General features: G+C 42.0%; 1 protein-coding gene across 1 annotated transcript in view; it reads right to left on the reverse strand.

The window, feature by feature from the left end:
• The window catches only part of ftsj3 (FtsJ RNA 2'-O-methyltransferase 3), a 39,173-nt gene that overhangs the window by 659 nt on the left and 17,075 nt on the right, over window positions 1–21,439 (reverse strand). The window contains exons 17-19 of the mRNA XM_079592743.1: window positions 14,829–14,931; window positions 14,563–14,746; window positions 70–164 (exon numbers count right to left, since the gene is read on the reverse strand). Coding sequence (XP_079448869.1) covers window positions 70–164; window positions 14,563–14,746; window positions 14,829–14,931 — 382 coding nt within the window. The remainder of the gene's footprint in view (window positions 1–69; window positions 165–14,562; window positions 14,747–14,828; window positions 14,932–21,439) is intronic.

Consider the following 21,439-nt stretch of genomic DNA (forward strand, 5'->3'; position numbering starts at 1 on the left):
AAAGTAAAATTTTTTAGTTTTCACGAGTTTAACGTGAACAGTGGCCGACGCGTCGGTGTCGAGACTGACCTTTTGAGCTGTGCCATTTTCTCTCGCTCTGAAATATCCACCGTGTCCACGACGGCTTCGGCCTTTTTCTTGGCCTGCTCCAACTTCTTCATCGTCTACGACAAGAACATATGCATTTAAAGGCCATATTCAGTTTGAAGTCAGTGTATGTTTAAGGTTTCCTGCATCAGAAATAGTTTTTCCATTACCATTTTCCACTGGATAACTTTTGAACATTTCATATAACAATAAAAGTACATCTTTTATTTTATAAATTAAAATATTTAAATAACATCAATAAAATTGATAATTTTAATACAATATTTAATTTGATAACCACAAAGATAATAAAAAAGTCATTCATAAGTGAAAAATAATGTCGATATATAAAACTGTTTTAATGTTCTGCTCATGATTTTCTATTTATTATTAATAGATTTTAAAAAATATATATATAAAAGATCTAAACACACACACAAATATATATATATGTGCGCACCGATATATATTTTAATATAATGTAGTATTACTATTTTATAAATAGAAATATTAATATAATTAGATACAAAATATATTATAATATGAATAATAATACTTAAATTTTTATAAATAAGAAAATCTAAATATCAATAAAAAATATAATACAGTATTTTATTTAAAAATATTGTATTAGTTTTAAAATAATAATAACAAAATTAAAACACTTGTTTAAAAGAAAAAAAACACATGTATACATAGTATAAAACACTAGATGGCACAATATACCTATTTTTAATAGAGTCTTTATGCCCCCCTCCCCACACACACAGACAGGGGGAGCTGTCTGTGTGTGTGCCCTGCCTCCCCTCCCCACACAGAGACACACACACACACACACACACACACACACAGAATGGCAGGAGGAACTCTGGCAGAGAGAGACAAAACCACATTCAAACCAAAATATCTGACTTCCTGTTGGTCGGAGCTAATGACTGTAAATTAGAAAGTTGTCCGGCTCGATGTGCACAATATGCATACCAAGTTTTGTGACTGTAGGTAAAACTAACCCCCCCACTTTTGTCAAAAGTAATACACTTCCTGCTGCCAGTTGGTGGCGCTATAACTTTGACTCACATTAGTTATATCCATGTGATCGGCCTCTTACAACAAACACGCTACTGAAGTTTCATCAAGATCAATTAATGTATGAAGACGTTATAACACATCGTGTTTCTCTTTTCTCACCATAATTTCGTTTCCTCGCCACGGCCAAACCGTTCGAGATATCAAAAATCCGTCCACAATTTAGTATCCTCAATGTCTTGACTTCATGCTGACCGAGTTTGGTGGCGATAGGATCATTTTTCTAGGAGGAGTATATAAAATTCCAGGGACATGCGTTTTCATACAACCCAAAATAGCCGACTTCCTGTTGGACTGGCGTAAAACTTAGAGCACGAAAGTTGTTCGGCCCGATGAGATCTATATGTGTACCGAGTTTCATATTATTACATGCAAGCGTTTTTGATATACGGACAAGTGTTCGAATCCCATTCCAGGGGGCGCTGTCGAGCCCCCCTGCCACGCCCGGGTACCAGCTTCAGCCTGGCCCTGATGGCCGCGGGTTCTGACCTGTGTGCAAAATTTCAAGAGTTTTCGAGCATGTTAAGGCCCTCAAAAATGCCAGAGATTTTGCACACAGCAGAGAAAGGGTTAAACTAAACTAGCCCCCCTCCTCTCACACACACACACACAGAGACGCAGAGGGGCAGAGGGAAAATGCTCCGAAAAGTACACATTCAAACCAAAATATCTGACTTCCTGTTGGTCGGAGCTAATGACTGTAAATTAGAAAGTTGTCCGGATCGAAGAGAAGAATATACGTACCGAGTTTGGTTACTGTAGGTAAAACTAATACCCCATTTTTGACTAAAGGTGGCGCTACTGAGCCCCTTACCACGCCCGTTTCTGAAACTTCGCACAAGTGTACTAGGCAATAAATGTGATATGCATGTTGAGTTTCATGCAATTTGAAGCATGTTAAGAGCCTCAAATGCATCCAAAAAGAATATAAAAGTTTAAAGCGTTGCCATGGCGACAGTATTAAAGATATCAATAATCCTTTCCCAGGTCTACATCTGTCGTGTGTTTACATTATACAGATGAAGTTTGAAGCAAATCGGGTAAAAATAAGAGGGTGAATTCAAAGCATTTTGAAAGTGACACACTTCCTGCTGCCAGTTGGTGGCGCTATAACTTTGACTCACAATAGTCACATCCATGTGATCGGCCTCTTACAGCGAACACACTGCTGAAGTTTCATCAAGATCAATTAATGTATGAGGATGTTATAACACACTTCCTGTTTTCAATATTCGCCATAAATTCGTTTCCTCACCACGGCCAAACCGTTCGAGATATCAAAAATCCCCTCGCAATTTATCATCCTCCATGTCTTGACTTCATGCACACCGAGTTTCGTGGCGAGTGGTTGAATCGTCTAGGAGGAGTATTTTAAATTCCATTGAATGCGTTTTTCTAACTACCCCAAATAGCCGACTTCCTGTTGGGCTGGGGTAAAAAGTCAGAGCATGAAGTATATATGAACCGGTGAGATCTATAAGTGTACCGAGTTTCATATTATTTCATGCAAGCGTGTTTGATTTATGGACCAAGTTTTCGGACCCCGTTCCAGGGGGCGCTGTCGAGCCCCCCTGCCACGCCCGGGTACCAGCTTCAGTCTGGCTCTAATGGCCGCGGGTTCTGACCCGTGTGCAAAGTTTCAAGAGTTTTTGAGCACGTTAAGGCCCCCAAAAGTGCCCGAATAGTCGTAAGAAAAATAATAATAATTAAAGCTGCAAGCAGCGATGAAAGGGCCCTCGCACCCGTGCCACCGCCACCCGGTGGCTTTAGGAAGACAGAGCACGGTGGGCGATGTGCATTTAAGTAGGTAAAAATGGGAGGAGTATGTCAAAGTCAGTTACAAAAATGTCCTTGATTATGGGGATAATAGCATGCGTTATAACTCAGATAAGTGTTGCTAGCATGTTTGAGCATGTTTAGAACTCAATGGCATATTAAATATGTCGCTAGTAATGCATCACAGTGTAAAACGTGTCACTTCCTGTCGACAGTAGGTGGCGCTATTACTTTAACTTAAAATTGTCATGTAGATGTGTTCAGGGCAGGACTCTTATCAAACGTGTGAAGTTTGGGGCAGATTGAACATTGCCTTCTTCAGTAACACCAACTTCCTGTTTCATTGCATTAGCGTGCTTTAGCACTTAGCTAAGAATTGCTAGCATGTTTTAACAGGTTTCTAACATGTATATAACTCAATGGCATATTTAATATGTTGCTAGTACTGCATCACAGTGTTAAACATGTCACTTCCTGTTGCCAGTAGGTGGCGCTATTACTATAACTGAAAAGTGTCATGTAGATGTGTTCAGGACAGGACTCTGATCAAACGTGTAAAGTTTGGGAAAGATTGGACATTGCCTTCTTTAGTAACAACAACTTCCTCTTTCATTGCATTAGCATGCTTTAGCACTTAGCTAAGAATTGCTAGCATGTTTTAACAGGTTTCTAACATGTTTATAACTCAATGGCATATTTAATATGTTGCTAGTACAGCATCACAGTGTTAAACATGTCACTTCCTGTTGCCAGTTGGTGGCGCTATTACTATAACTGAAAAGTGTCATGTAGATGTGTTCAGGACAGGACTCTTATCAAACGTGTAAAGTTTGGGAAAGATTGGACATTGCCTTCTTTAGTAACAACAACTTCCCCTTTCATTGCATTAGCATGCTTTAGCACTTAGCTAAGAATTGCTAGCATGTTTTAACAGGTTTCTAACATGTTTATAACTCAATGGCATATTTAATATGTTGCTAGTAAAGCATCACAGTGTTAAACATGTCACTTCCTGTTGCCAGTTGGTGGCGCTATTACTATAACTGAATATTCTCATGTAAATGTGTTAAACATGAGAATATTCAACCGTGTGAAGTTTGGGGCAGATTAAACATCCAATGCCTGAGTTACAGCAAATTCCTATTTAATTGCATTAATAGCATGATTTAGCACCTAGCTAATGTTTGCTAGCATGTTTTAGCATGTTTCTAGTATGTTGTTCACATGTTTAACACTTGCTGGCACTTTTTTGTATGTTATTAGGAGTCCAAAATAGTGTTAAACATGTAACTTCCTGTTGCCAGCAGGTGGCGCTATGACTGTAACTGAATATGAGCATGGTCATGTGTTCAGGACAGAACTCTTATCAAACGAGTGAAGTTTGGGGCAGATTGGACATTCAATGCCTGAGTTACAGCAAATTCCTATTTAATTGCAGTAATAGCATGCTTTAGCACTTAGCTAATGTTTGCTAGCATATTTTAGCATGTTTCTAGTATGTTGTTAACATGTTAAGCAGTTGCTGGCAATTTTTTATATGTTATTAGGAGTCCAAAACAGTGTTAAACATGTCACTTCCTGTTGCCAGCAGGTGGCGCTATGACTGTAACTGAATTTGAGCATGGTCATGTGTTCAGGGCAGAACTCTTATCAAACGTGGGAAGTTTGGGGCAGATTGGACATTGTTTGCCTGAGTTACAGCAACTTCCTGTTTCATGGCGAAACATCAAAATTTGTCAGGCCGCCGAGGACACGCCCTTCGACGAAAACTCTAGATCTTCGCAATTTAACGTCGCAAAGGCCTTAAGATTACACTCACCAAATTTGAAGATGATCAGATTAAAACTGTAGGAGGAGTTCGTTAAAGTACGAGGCCTGAAAATGGCAAAAACTGCACAAAAATCAGAGAGGAAGTTCAAAATGGCTGACTTCCTGTTGTGTTTAAGGCTATGCCTCAAGAGACTTTTTTGTAGGTATTGGGTCATTACATGTATGTACCGAATTTCGTACACATACGTGAAACGTAGCGGGAGGCGCACTCCGTTGAACCTTTATAGGTGGCGCTATCGAGCCATTTTACCCCGCCCAATTCTGAAACGCATATCAGATGTCAATTTTCGCCAGTTCTGACGCGTGTGCAAATTTTCGTGAGTTTTCGTGCATGTTTAGGCCCTCAAAAATGCAATTAAATGCGGAGAAGAAGAAGAAGAATAATAATAATAATAATAATAATAAACAGAGCAATTCCAAGAGGGTCCTCACACCATCGGTGCTCGGGCCCTAAATATAGCTGCAAGCAGCGATTACGGGCCCAAGCCGGTGGCACCGCCACCCTGGTGCCTTTAGTTACACTAAAGGCACCGGGCTGGCGCTGCCACCGGCTTGGGCCCTCCATCGCTGCTTGCAGCTATATTTATTTATATATATATATATATATATATATATATATATATATATATATATATATATATATATATATATATATATAAAAAGCCGCCACCCCCGTTGCCTTTCGGGTTCCTGTGCACGACGGGCAATAACGTAACCCCGCTTTGACTGTCGAGAAGAAGTCTGCTTTAGAGCTTGCATCAGTGTGAGTTAGAGGATGGATACCCGACCCGAGCCCGACGAGACCCGCCGGTACCCGACGGGCCGGGCCGGGTTCGGACAGATATTTAGAAATGATGTTCGGGTTCGGGTCGGGCTCGGTCACATCAGCGCGATAAGGCATTGAACATTTTAAATTTAAAACAGCTTATTATGTAGGTAGCCGATGTGCCTGATGCTTTCACTTGATGCAAACGTTCGTTTTTGTGATTAAAATACATGTAAAATATTACCATAACATCCGTCTTCCTGTGTGCGGACATTTGTTTATGTAGCCGTGACAACGAAACGCGTGCATAATGTGCGCGCGCCAGGTGTTAAGAGCGCTTGTTGCTCCGCGCGCTGATGCGCTTGTCCTGTTGACATTTCCGATTGCCTTCCTACAGTTGCTTAATAAAAGCGGGCTTTCCACACAAAAAAACGTACAATTGTCATTAGTATGAGAAAAAAATGGGATTTTAACTGTCGGGCTCGGGTCGGGCTCGAACATAAATATCTTTATGCCTGTCGGGCTCGGGTCGGGTTCGGTTACTGCTCTGTCGGACGCGGGCCGGGCTCGGACTGAAAAATTTGGCCCGATCCGCACTCTAGTGTGAGTCTTTCTGCTCCCCTCCAAACACACACAGAAAAGGGGGGGGGGGGGGGGCTGTCTGTGTGTGTGCCCTCTCTCCCTCCCCTCCCCCCCACTCCACACACACACACACACACACACACACAGAGAGAGAATGGCAGGGGGAACTCTGTCAGAGAGAGACAAAACCACATTCAAACCAAAATATCTGACTTCCTGTTGGTCGGAGCTAATGACTGTAAATTAGAAAGTTGTCCGGATCGATAAGCACAATATACAGACCGAGTTTTGTGACTGTAGGTAAAAATAACCCACCCACTTTAGTCAAAAGTATCTTGAAAGTAACACACTTCCTGCTGCCAGTTGGTGGCGCTATAACTTTGACTCACAATAGTCACATCCATGTGATCGCCCTCTTACAACAAACACACTGCTGAAGTTTCATCCAGATCAATTAATGTATGAAGACGTTATAACACATTGTGTTTTTCTTTTCTCGCCATAACTTCGTTTCCTCGCCACGGCCAAACCGTTCGAGATATCAAAAATCCGTCCGCAATTTAGCGTCCTCAATGTCTTGACTTCATGCTGACCGAGTTTGGTGGCGATAGGATAATTTTTCTTGGAGGAGTATATCAAATTCCAGGGGCATGCATTTTCATACAGCCCATAATAGCCGACTTCCTGTTGGACTGGTGTAAAACTTAGAGCACGAAAGTTGTTCGGCCCGATTAAATCTATATGTGTACCGAGTTTCATATTATTACATGCAAACGTGTTTGATATATGGACCAAGTTTTTCGGACCACGTTCAAGGGGGCGCTGTTGAGCTCCCCTGCCACGCCCGGGTACCAGCTTCAGCCCAGCCCTGATGGCCGCAGGTTCTGACCTGTGTGCAAAGTTTCAAGAGTTTTCGAGCACGTTAAGGGCCCCAAAAGTGCCCGAGAAGTCCCACACAGCAGAGAAAGGGTTAAAATAAAGCCCCCCTCCTCTCTCACACACACAGACACTGAGAGAGACTGGCAAAATTCCCATCAAATCACATTCAAACCAAAATATCTGACTTCCTGTTGGTCGGAGCTAATGACTGTAAATTAGAAAGTTGTCCGGCTCGGGGAGATAAATATAAATACCGATTTTTGTTACTGTAGGTAAAACTAATACCCCATTTTTGACTAAAGGTGGCGCTACTGAGCCCCTCCACCGCGCCCGTTTCTGAAACTTCACACATGCCTAGTACCTAATAAATCTGATATGCATGTTGAGTTTCATGCAATTTGAAGCATGTTAAGAGCCTCAAATGCACCCAAAAAGAATATAAAAGTTTAAAGCGTTGCCATGGCAACAGTATTTAAGATATCAATAATTCTTTCACAGGTCTACATCTGCCGTGTGTTTACATTATACACATAAAGTTTGAAGCAAATCGGGTAAAAATAAGAGGGTGAATTCAAAGCATTTTGAAAGTGACACACTTCCTGCTGCCAGTTGGTGGCGCTATAACTTTGACTCACAATAGTCACATCCATATGATCGGCCTCTTACAGCGAACACACTGCTGAAGTTTCATCAAGATCAGTTAATGTATGAGGATGTTATAACACACTTCCTGTTTCCAATATTCGCCATAAATTCGTTTCCTCGCCACGGCCAAACCGTTCGAGATATCAAAAATCCCCTGGCAATTTTTCATCCTCCATGTCTTGACTTCATGCACACCGAGTTTCGTGGTGATTGGTTAAATCGTCTAGGAGGAGTATTTTAAATTCCATTGCATGTGTTTTTTAAACTACGCCAAATAGCCGACTTCCTGTTGGGCTGGGGTAAAAAGTCAGAGCACGAAGGATATATGAACCGATGAGATCTATAAGTGTACCGAGTTTCATATTATTCCACGCAAGCGTGTTTGATTTATGGACCAAGTTTTCGGACCGCGTTCCAGGGGGCGCTGTCGAGCCCTCCTGCCACGCCCGGGTACCAGCTTCAGTCTGGCTCTAATGGCCGCGGGTTCTGACATTTGTGCAAAGTTTCAAGAGTTTTTGAGCACGTTAAGGCCCCCAAAAGTGCCCAAAAGGTAGTAATATAATAATAATAATAATAATAAATATATATATATATAAATAAATATAGCTGCAAGCAGCGATTACGGGCCCAAGCCGGTGGCACCGCCACCCTGGTGCCTTTAGTTACACTAAAGGCACCGGGCTGGCGCTGCCAGCGGCTTGGGCCCTCCATCGCTGCTTGCAGCTATATTTATTTATATATATATATATAAAAAGCCGCCATCCCGTTGCCTTTCGGGTTCCTGTGCACATCAGTGTGAGTCTTTCTGCTCCCCTCCAAACACACACAGAAAAGGGGGGGCTGTCTGTGTGTGTGCCCTCCCTCCCTCCCCACACACAGAGAGAGACAAACACAGAGACACACACAGAGAGAGACAAAACCACATTCAAACCAAAATATCTGACTTCCTGTTGGTCGGAGCTAATGACTGTAAATGAGAAAGTTGTCCGGATCGATAAGCACAATATACAGATCGAGTTTTGTGACTGTAGGTAAAAATACCCCCCCCCCCCCCCCCACTTTAGTCAAAAGTATCTTGAAAGTAACACACTTCCTGCTGCCAGTTGGTGGCGCTATAACTTTGACTCATAATAGTCACATCCATGTGATCGCCCTCTTACAACAAACACACTGCTGAAGTTTCATCAAGCTCAATAAATGTATGAAGACGTTATAAAACATTGTGTTTTTCTTTTCTCGCCATAACTTCGTTTCCTCGCCACGGCCAAACCGTTCAAGATATCAAAAATCCGTCCGCAATTTAGCGTCCTCAATGTCTTTACTTCATGCTGACTGAGTTTGGTGGCGATAGGATAATTTTTCTTGGAGGAGTATATCAAATTCCAGGGGCATGCATTTTCATACAGCCCATAATAGCCGACTTCCTGTTGGACTGGCGTAAAACTTAGAGCACGAAAGTTTTTCGGCCCGATGATATCTAAATGTGTACCGAGTTTCATACTTATTCATGCAAGCGTGTTTGATATATGGACAAGTGTTCGAATCCCATTCCAGGGGGCGCTGTCGAGCCCCCATGCCACGCCCGGGTACCAGCTTCAGCCTGGCCCTGATGGCCGCGGGTTCTGACCTGTGTGCAAAATTTCAAGAGTTTTCGAGCATGTTAAGGCCCTCAAAAGTGCCAGAGAAGTCCCACACAGCAGAGAAAGGGTTAAAATAAAGCCCCCCTCCTCACACACACACACAGACACTGAGAGAGACTGGCAAAATTCCCATCAAATCACATTCAAACCAAAATATCTGACTTCCTGTTGGTCGGAGCTAATGACTGTCAATTAGAAAGTTGTCCGGCTCGGGGAGATAAATATAGATACCGATTTTTGTTACTGTAGGTAAAACTAATACCCCATTTTTGACTAAAGGTGGCGCTACTGAGCCCCTTACCACGCCCGTTTCTGAAACTTTGCACAAGTGTACTAGGCAATAAATGTAAAGTGTCTGTCGAGTTTCATGCAATTTCAAGTATGCTAAGAGTCTCAAAAACTTTAAAAAAGAATATTAAAGTTTGATGCGTTGCCATGGCAACAGTATTTAAGATATCAATAATCCTTTCACAGGTCTACATCTGCCGTGTGTTTACATTATACAGATGAAGTTTGAAGCAAATTGGGTAAAAATAAGAGGGTGAATTCAAAGCATTTTGAAAGTGACACACTTCCTGCTGCCAGTTGGTGGCGCTATAACTTTGACTCACAATAGTCACATCCATGTGATCGGCCTCTTACAGTGAACACACTGCTGAAGTTTCATCAAGATCAGTTAATGTATGAGGATGTTATAACACACTTCCTGTTTCCAATATTCGCCATAAATTCGTTTCCTCGCCACGGCCAAACCGTTCGAGATATCAAAAATCCCCTCGCAATTTATCATCCTCCATGTCTTGACTTCATGCTGACCGAGTTTCGTGGTGATTGGTTGAATTCTCTAGGAGGAGTATTTTAAATTCCATTGCATGTGTTTTTTAAACTACGCCAAATAGCCGACTTCCTGTTGGGCTGGGGTAAAAAGTCAGAGCACGAAGGATATATGAACCGATGAGATCTATAAGTGTACCGAGTTTCATATTATTCCACGCAAGCGTGTTTGATTTATGGACCAAGTTTTCGGACCGCGTTCCAGGGGGCGCTGTCGAGCCCCCCTGCCACGCCCGGGTACCAGCTTCAGTCCGGCTCTAATGGCCGCGGGTTCTGACATTTGTGCAAAGTTTCAAGAGTTTTTGAGCACGTTAAGGCCCCCAAAAGTGCCCAAAAGGTAGTAATATAATAATAATAGAGAAGAATAATCCGGAGGAAAACAATAGGGCCTTCGCCTTTTCAAGGCTTGGGCCCTAATAAATAATAAAGAAGAAATATATATATATATATATATATATATATATATATAGCTGCAAGCAGCGATTACGGGCCCAAGCCGGTGGCACCGCCACCCTGGTGCCTTTAGTTACACTAAAGGCACCGGGCTGGCGCTGCCACCGGCTTGGGCCCTCCATCGCTGCTTGCAGCTATATATATATATATATATATATATATATATATATATATATATATATATATATATATATATATATAAAAAGCCGCCACCCCGTTGCCTTTCGGGTTCCTGTGCACGACGGGAAATAACGTAACCCCGCTTTGACTGTCGAGAAGAAGTCTGCTTTAGAGCTTGTATCAGTGTGAGTCTTTCTGCTCCCCTCCAAACACACACAGAAAAGGGGGGGCTGTCTGTGAGTGTGCCCTCCCTCCCTCCCTCCCCCCCCCCACACACACACACACACACACACACACACACACAGAGAGAGAGAATGGCAGGGGGAACTCTGTCAGAGAGAGACAAAACCACATTCAAACCAAAATATCTGACTTCCTGTTGGTCGGAGCTAATGACTGTAAATTAGAAAGTTGTCCGGATCGATAAGCACAATATACAGACCGAGTTTTGTGACTGTAGGTAAAAATAACCCCACCACTTTAGTCAAAAGTATCTTGAAAGTAACACACTTCTTGCTGCCAGTTGGTGGCGCTATAACTTTGACTCACATTAGTTACATCCATGTGATGGGCCTCTTACAGCGAGCACAATGCTGAAGTTTCATCAAGATCAATTAATGTATGAAGACGTTATAACACATCGTGTTTCTCTTTTCTCGCCATAAATTTGTTTCCTCGCCACGGCCAAACCGTTCGAGATATCAAAAATCCGTCCGCAATTTAGCATCCTCAATGTCTTGACTTCATGCTGACCGAGTTTGGTGAAGATCAAATTAAATTTCTTAGAGGAGTATATCAAATTCCAGGGGCGTGCGTTTTCATACAACCCATAATAGCCGACTTCCTGTTGGGCTGGCGTAAAACTTAGAGCACGAAAGTTGTTCGGCCCGATGAGATCTATATGTGTACCGAGTTTCATACTAATTCATGCAATATTCAGTTTGATATATGGACCAAGTTTTCGGACCCCGTTAAAGGGGGCGCTGTTGAGCCCCCCTGCCACGCCCGGGTACCAGCTTCAGCCCGGCCCTGATGGCCGCAGGTTCTGACCTGTGTGCAAAGTTTCAAGAGTTTTCGAGCACGTTAAGGGCCCCAAAAGTGCCCGAGAAGTCCCACACAGCAGAGAAAGGGTTAAAATAAAGCCCCCCTCCTCTCTCACACACACAGACACTGAGAGAGAGACTGGCAAAATTCCCATCAAATCACATTCAAACCAAAATATCTGACTTCCTGTTGGTCGGAGCTAATGACTGTAAATTAGAAAGTTGTCCGGCTCGGGGAGATAAATATAAATACCGATTTTTGTTACTGTAGGTAAAACTAATACCCCATTTTTGACTAAAGGTGGCGAAAGTGACATTTTGAAAGTGACACACTTCCTGCTGCCAGTTGGTGGCGCTATAACTTTGACTCACAATAGTCACATCCATGTGATCGGCCTCTTACAGCGAACACACTGCTGAAGTTTCATCAAGATCAATTTATGTATGAGGATGTTATAACACACTTCCTGTTTACAATATTCGCCATTAATTTGTTTCCTCACCACGGCCAAACCGTTCGAGATATCAAAAATCCCCTCGCAATTTATCATCCTCCATGTCTTGGCTTCATGCACACCGAGTTTCGTGGTCATCGGATGAATTCTCTTGGAGAAGTGTTTCAAATGCCAGAACATGCGTTTCCATACAACCCATAATAGCCGACTTCCTGTTGGGCTGGCGTAAAACTTAGAGCACGAAAGTTGTCCGGCCCGATGATATCTAAATGTGTACCGAGTTTCATATTATTACATGCAAGCGTGTTTGATATACGGACAAGTGTTTGAATCCCATTCCAGGGGGCGCTGTCGAGCCCCCCTGCCACGCCCGGGTCCCAGCTTCAGCGCGGCCCTAATGGCCGCGGGTTCTGACATTTGTGCAAAGTTTCAAGAGTTTTTGAGCACGTTAAGGCCCCCAAAAGTGCCCAAAAGGTAGTAAAATAATAATAATAATAAAGAATAATAATAATAATAATAATAATAATAAATAATAATCCGAAGGAAAACAATAGGGCCTTCGCCTTTTCAAGGCTTGGGCCCTAATAATCCGAAGGAAAACAATAGGGCCTTCGCCTTTTCAAGGCTTGGGCCCTAATAATCCGGAGGAAAACAATAGAGCATCACAGTCCCGCCCACAGCCCGAGAGAGCTCTGGTGCCGGAAGTAAATTTCCCATTCATTTCTCCCATTGACTTTTGGAAAAATCCGTATCTAAAGAGTTTTAGAGCATGTCTGAGGATAACCAGCTATGGCTGAACTCATAAGCATACAACATATCATTTCGAGTAAAAAAACGAAGAGAAAATCCAAAAAAAGGCAAAGGTACAAGACTGTGTACATATTTTCATTTCCGAGCGAAGGAACTACTCATCCCATAAACCACCGCGCCTCACTGAAGTCGACTGAAGCCACAGCCGCAAAAGAGCCTTTTGAGTGAATTTTATATAGTAAATGTGTAGTTAATAGCAGTTATTTCAGTACTAATCGTGTAAATAAAAATAATAATATATTGTGTGCGTGTGTGAAAGCGGTTAACGATAGCGTTAGCAACATGGTGCAGCTCAGTCATCAACACACGTGTGTTCAGTCAGTGTGTAACGTTAGTTTGTGTGTTTATTTCAAAGCCCTTTATGACACAGGACACTCTGCTGACAGGACAGGTTGAGGTCCATGCTCATTTTCATGATGTTATAGTTCATCCTTAATTGTAATAACATTTAATGTATTTTCTTAATATCCACAACAAGTGAAAATTAAAAAGTGATGGTCAGCAAACCAGAAAATGCACAGCGCCACCGGTCTGATGCTTGGACCGGTGCATGGTCTGCTCTTGGACCGTCATAATCAGTTTATTAACTTGCCATGAATTATTACACAAATGTTCAGTAAATGCATGAAGAGGTATGCCTAGGCTTAATATTGTTTTGACAGTGGCATCATAAAATGCTTGATATGACTCATACCATATGAAGGCTACAGTAGCCTATCTAAAGTGAACGATAAGTAAGGGATAATGTAAAGGTTGTTATAGCGAATACAACTCGCGAAAGGCTGATTATGAGCCCGAAGCGAAGCCTGAAGGGAGTTGTATTCGCTATAACAACCAACTCGCTATACATTATCCCGCTTATTACATGGCTACCTACCAAATAAATAAATTATTTGACACAAAATATTAATTTAAAAAGGAATGTACTGATTTAAAAACTATTTATATGGCTTCCGCTAAAGAAAACAGTCCGTTCAAGTCTCTACCAGAGAATGTAGACGGGCTCTGGTCTCTACTGTTAGAATCCTGCTTCCATGGCAACGCTCTGACCTTCGCGGGGTTTACACGACATCCACCAATCAGATGCATCACTGTGGGATTGTGGGATTGTTTAGGATTGTGGGTAATGAAGTACTTATCCAAGACATCGCGAATAAAAGGCATTTATCTCAAATCAAGGTTAGTGCCCCATGAACTTTTGGCGTTTATATGAGCATATACAATCGCTTAGTACAGCCGTTGCTGGTTTTAAGTCTACCATGTATGGTTACGTTTTTATGGCTTATACCCCAAATGTCTATGGAGAAATTGTATTGAATTTTTACTTCCGGCACCGGCTGTGGGCGGGACTGTGATGCTCTATAGGGCCTTCGCCTTTTCAAGGCTTGGGCCCTAATAATTCAAAATTAAATCAAAAGTGGAAAATAAGAAAAGATTTTATATATAACAAGAATCTTTAAAACTTGAAAAATTAAGCTAAAAAATAATGAAAAAAATGAATGTCTCAACACGCCTATCTGAAAGCCACACGTCATCTCTCCTCGATTAACTCTTACCCGTCTCTTCTTGCGGGCTTTGGCCTCCGCCACGCGCTTGATTGGACGGGCGTTGATTTCCCGCCATTTCTGCTTGTACTCCTCCACCATGTCTTTGGTGACAGGAATAGGTCTCTTCCGGTGCTTCTTTTCATCGTCAAAAAGCCAGGCGGGAACTTCGGTCATGTCCTCAGAGTTCGCATACCTGCAAGAACAGCACGAAGACGGCTTTATTAGCTCGGAAACTCACGGCTAACGCAACGGCTAACCGACGTCTGCGCTCTCACCTGTGGAAGGAGCCGTCGACCAGGTCTCGCACTCTCCGTTTGGAGGCGGCGATCTGAGCACCGAGCGCCAAACCCTCTGCGTCAAGAATCCGAGCACGTTTATCTGCGAAACAAAAAATTATTACACAAATTAAATATAGCTGCAAGCAACAAATAAAGGGGAGGAGCGTCAGACCAACTCAAACAATGAGTAAAGACATTTGGAGACGATTTTAAGTTCAATCACTTGTAACGTAACTAATTACTTTTGACCAATAGGTGGCGCCAACACCAAAGTGATCTGTTGTGATCAGTGTTGGGTGACAATTACATATTTAGTGTCAATATGTCAAATCTCTCCAGAGATACAGCCTCAGACGCAGTTTGCCATCAAATTCATTGAGACGGTATACGAAAATAGTTTAGATTATCGACACAAAATCCGTAAAAAATTTACGCCATTGTCTGAAGATGATCTGATTCGAATTTGGGGAAAATCGTTCAAACGGTCGTATGGATTTTGGAAAAGTCCAAATCTACACAAGTTGTTCAAAATTTGAGCTTGATAAAAATGAGCTACCAGTAATGCCTGGATCAGATTACACGATTTTAGCTGATTTTGGCACGGTGCGTGTGACGTAGGGTGTCGTGGGGATTCGTAAATGAGAACGGGCGTCGGGACGCAAGATTCGATCGTTTCATCTCGTGTAGTGTGTGTCATAGTGGACGACAACCGACCCGCGGCTGTGTAAGGTTGGAAATAATCCAAGATTATTTCAATGCAACAAAGACACTTTCTTTTCATTAAGACATTTCCAGCATAGCAGTGATTGGGACAATGGAGGAAATTGTGATGGTCTGATTGGTCAGTTTTGAATGTCTCACCTGGGGTGTTGGGCAAATGGTCGGGGGAGAGATGACAAAACAGGACGGCAAATGTTCTTCGCTCTCTTGTCTTTGGATGCGAAGCTGGGGAGAGGGCTCTCTCCCTCTCCCTCTCGCTCTCTCTCTTTCTCTTTCTCTCCCTCTCTCTCTCTCTTTCTCTCTCTCTCTCAGGTAACATTTATGTTGGGTACAAATGATTTAAATTCTCATTACATCATGTTGTAACTATTTAAGTGTAAACATAACCTTATTGCACATTGAACTTTTATTTAATTCATGGAGTCAGATTAAAACGAGATAATTGCATATGAGAACCTGTGTCTTATTTAACCAAAATTCCTTTAAAACGCTGGAGAGACTCGAACACGCGTTTCCTTCCCCGTGCTACTGGAAACCCCCATTGGACCAATATAGCGCGGCTTACAAATTGGTGACCCCGACATGATCGCGAAGCACAACGCGAGCCGCGAAAAAAGATCTTTCCAGCAAAAATGGAATCTAAAATCAACACAGAGGTTTGAACATCTTCTCTTTCTTCCGCCGCTGTGGTAAGTCAACTTTTTCTACCTTTTTAGAAGTGTTTAAGAAAATGTTCGCATTGTTACGGGTCGGAAATCTCTTTGTCTAGAAACACGTGTGAGGACGTGATTAGATTAGCAGCGGCAGCGCAGATGAAGAATGAAAACACTTATATAGATTTGAAAGATCTCCTTGTTTGCCTAAGCAACAAGAGACGAAACCTAAAATTGGAATAACATCTTCCAAATAATGAATAACTCGACGAAGAACCGAAAAAATAAACCCTAAAAGTTTTAAAATCAACGCATGTCTTTGCCATTGTTGTATTGGCTTGTAAACAAACCAGCAACACATGAAGAGAATGAGCAAACAACAGAAATAAAAATCTAAGTTTGTAAACGATCGAAAAATGCGTGATTTTATTAATAAAAAGGCAGGTCGATGAACTGTTTATGAAAAGCAAAGAAGTTTGGAAAAAATAGGATGACATGATTTACAGGCTAAAAATCTGTTTTAGGCTAAGCTAACGCAAATGCTAATGCCATGCTGCTTCCAAACGCTTAACCCTTTGTGTCGCCGGCCCACCGGTAGGCCCAAAACTACATTGAAAGCATTAATATCCTATACTAAACCTAAACAAACTCTATATTCGCATTAGGGTTCAGTAACTCTGAATCTTGAACAAAATTTATGCATTGTTACGTTTGAATTAATTCTAAATTACTCCGAGATTGTTTTTCCCAAATAGATTAACGGATTCGTATGTTACCACAATGTCGAGTCAGAGATTAGCGACGGCTAAAATACTGATATCAGAAGCTCGCTGGCTGCTTGTGTGAGAGGATGAGTGAGTCCGTCTAGGGCCAGTTAGAGGCTGGTCGATTAATCTAGCATGGACGCTTCCGCAACCTCTGTTCTAATTTAATGTTACCTTATGTAAGTGCACGTGAAAGATCACGGGCTTGGCCAATCCAAAGCCATTAAAGAAAAGTAAAGTTAATCTACTGGCGTCTTTAATGGTGGCCAAAACCTACTAAAGTAAAACGGTTAAGTTAAGTTCCACGAGGGACACACAAGAGAGGGCTACTGAATGTATCTTTGATTGTTGCATGTAGGGATTACAGCAAAATCCTAGATATGTAGCCATTGCCTCAGCTTTTTGATCTTCAGGACTGACCACTTGTGCCGGAGACCTACTGGGTAAGGAACTCAAAGCGACATAGTTTCCTGGTCTAAGCGGGTAAAATATTATTAAAGAGTCAAAAGAGAATAATTAAACATTAAAATGGTAATTTTGCCTTCAAGTAGTCCTCAAAGAGACTAAAAATGAAAGAATAGGCATTTGAAATATAAAAAGAGAAACGGTGAACATATATATTTTGTCAACCAGCCTGAACCAAATATCTTTTCATAATCAAATGTATTGACACGAGAACGTACAGAGCAAGGGCCGGATAAAAATAATCGCCTTTTGAAAAAACAAATACTTTGACAACAAAGTTGTTCCAGAGACCAGAAATAATATTATTTACCTTATATTATTTTAAATATAACATAATTGTATTATAACTCGAATTCTAATATACATTGTGTTATAATCGCCAAACAGGGCATTAATTGGAAAAGTATGACATCAGTCTTTAGAATTAGATTCTATTGGGATGTTAACCAGTGCCAAAAGGGCAGAGGATGTGCTTTTACATTTGCAAATAAGTGTGGCACAGTTAACAGCCAAATAAAACTGAAATCTGATCAGAGAAGTAAAATTACGAGGTGGGTGTGAAATGCTAAACAGCAGACAGATACCACAGTTTCTTGCAGGTAAAAAAAAAAAAAAAATAATAATAATATCTGCACTAACAAAATGTGTGAATGACACCATAAAACAGGCTACACCGATCCAGGTGAACAAATTTCTGCCCACAGATCTGATTGTAATGAGCAACTTAAAATGACAATATGAGTGATAAAAACTCTGATGAATCCAGAAGATTTCCCCAGCAGAACTGGGATCTCTAATGCTCATGACACAAGCAGACTGTGAAGACTGAACCAAGAGCAGCTTTAGGTGTCACACATTGTCCTGAAACAGCAACAATTTAGACCTGGTCAATGAAACTCGGTTTCATGTGAAAACAGGAATTAAAAATTTGAAACTGTTGAAAATATCTGAATTAACTGTGGTTCTCGGCATTTGTTTCTGTTTCAGGTTTTAACACTGAAATCCCTTGGAGGATGGACGCCAGGACAGGCCGGACTCCACCTGCACCAAAGCAGGACGAGATTGTTAGAACATAACCTGAGACTCGGGAGATGGGTGAAAAGACAACTCGAGGCCACTCACACATCACAGTAACACTACTGCATAACTGTGGCCTCCCAGTTAGAACTGGATCCAAATTTACAACACAATTATCATATTTGATTCCACCCATCTCTTAGGCATGAACACTGAACACACACCTCCATTTACCGCTGAACACTACACATAAGAAGATAAAGATGGCATAGAGCCCAAAAGTGACACTTCACTAATGATCTATTGTCCATCATCACACTGAACAGATCCAGACAGCTTCACACACATAGGATGGCAAAGCTGATCCCATGATGACAGTAAACATTACCGACTCATGGGAAAACACTGTAACGTACACATGCATGGCTACAGTCACAAATTGATAATGCAAATTCTAAAGCAGAGGCAGACCTGCTATTAAAATTCAAAATGTTTAACTGATTGTTATTGGTGTGGTTGGAAAATCATAGGGCCCATGATTTCTCAACAATGCCTCTAATAACAGACACATCATAAAAAACAAACTAGATCTGAAGTGTGAACGCTTCAATCAATTACAAAAAAATTACAATTCAACCCTGTCATCGACTGTGACTTAGCCAGCCACACACACACCCAAAAACACACACACACACACACACACAAAAACACACACACACAAAAACACACACACCCAAAAACACACACACACACACACACAAAAACACACACACACACACACACACACACACACACACACACTTACAAGGAAGATCTCCATTCTTGTATTGTGCCAAAGTCACTTCTTAAATCTGCATAGGCGGCTTACATTGGAAGATTACTGAACAAACAATGATTATTACATATATTTTCTTCATGATTTTTGATTGAATATTATTATTGATATTACATGAAATATTGAATACACCTTGCATATTTGTATTTTGACCATTTGACCTACAATAATGTTTTTGGACATTGATTAAACTGAATCTCTGCGTTTGGGTTACACTAAATATTTTACAGAAACTCTACATGAAATGAGGTTAAAAACCAGCATTTGTTGTTTTGTTATGATGAAATTTGTTTGAGTGTTTCCTGAAACAGTGTAAGAACTTGTTGATCTTCGTTTGTCCTCCCTTGACCGTGTTCCTAAATACTTAAGGTTTTTTGCCAGAGACAAATTTGAATCTGACCATATCAACCCGTTGACCAATGACAAATGCCATATGTCTACTTTTGCTGTTTGTTGTATTGGATGCTCTCTTAAATCACAGGATCACTGCTACTGAAGTTATGTCCTGTGTCCTGGTTCAGAAAGACACAGCTGCCAGATTGCTGTCCCACTCGTTTGCTCCAAGATTCAGTGCCTGTTCTTGTGGAGGTGTGACGGATGAATTGCACATCCATGAACGGTGAAAGACCATTTGATGGAGCCTCCTCATGCAGGGCTGGATGATGAACAAAGACTGAACACTGACAAACTGTTATTGCCACAAAGCCTGGACGAAAAGTCTGAAGATACAACTGCACACACCAGAAAGTATGTCTCTCTGCATTGTGCCACCTTTGAATTCCATCTGTATTGCCAATGGTGCCAAGCGGCGGACTGTAAGGTTGGAAATAATCCAAGATTATTTCAATGCAACAAAGACACTTTCTTTTCATTAAGACATTTCCAGCATAGCAGTGATTGGGACAATGGAGGAAATTGTGATGGTCTGATTGGTCAGTTTTGAATGTCTCACCTGGGGTGTTGGGCAAATGGTCGGGGGAGAGATGACAAAACAGGACGGCAAATGTTCTTCGCTCTCTTGTCTTTGGATGCGAAGCTGGGGAGAGGGCTCTCTCCCTCTCCCTCTCGCTCTCTCTCTTTCTCTTTCTCTCCCTCTCTCTCTCTCTTTCTCTCTCTCTCTCAGGTAACATTTATGTTGGGTACAAATGATTTAAATTCTCATTACATCATGTTGTAACTATTTAAGTGTAAACATAACCTTATTGCACATTGAACTTTTATTTAATTCATGGAGTCAGATTAAAACGAGATAATTGCATATGAGAACCTGTGTCTTATTTAACCAAAATTCCTTTAAAACGCTGGAGAGACTCGAACACGCGTTTCCTTCCCCGTGCTACTGGAAACCCCCATTGGACCAATATAGCGCGGCTTACAGCTGCGATGCTTCACCACATCACGACAAAAAGACAAAAAGACTAGCATTTTTTATTTTTTTCCAGTCCTCCACGACGAGAGTGAGTGTGTGTGCGCTAGTGAGTGAGCGAGAGCGAGTGAGTGAGCGAGAGCGAGTGAGTGTGCGCTAGTGAGTGAGCGAGCTAGTGAGTGAGCGAGAGCGAGTGAGTGTGCGCTAGTGAGTGAGCGAGAGCTAGTGAGTGAGCGAGAGCGAGTGAGTGTGCGCTAGTGAGTGAGCGAGTGAGTGTGTGCGCTAGTGAGTGAGTGAGTGAGTGAGCGCTAGTGAGTGAGCGAGAGCTAGTGAGTGAGCGAGAGAGAGTGAGTGTGCGCTAGTGAGTGAGCGAGAGCTAGTGAGTGTGTGCGCTAGTGAGTGAGTGTGCGCTAGTGAGTGAGCGAGAGCGAGTGAGTGTGTGCGCTAGTGAGTGAGCGAGAGTGAGTGAGAGTGAGCGCTAGTGAGTGAGCGAGAGCGAGTGAGTGTGCGCTAGTGAGTGAGCGAGTGCTAGTGAGTGAGCGAGAGCTAGTGAGTGTGCGCTAGTGAGTGTGCGCTAGTGAGTGAGCGAGAGCTAGTGAGTGAGCGAGAGCGAGTGAGTGTGCGCTAGTGAGTGAGCGAGAGCGAGTGAGTGTGCGCTAGTGAGTGAGCGAGAGCGAGTGAGTGTGCGCTAGTGAGAGAGCGAGAGCGAGTGAGTGTGCGCTAGTGAGAGAGCGAGAGCGAGTGAGTGTGCGCTAGTGAGAGAGCGAGAGCGAGTGAGTGAGTGAGCG

This window comes from Phoxinus phoxinus (assembly GCF_949152265.1).
Source record: "Phoxinus phoxinus genome assembly, chromosome: 20".
Classification (NCBI taxonomy): domain Eukaryota; kingdom Metazoa; phylum Chordata; class Actinopteri; order Cypriniformes; family Leuciscidae; genus Phoxinus; species Phoxinus phoxinus.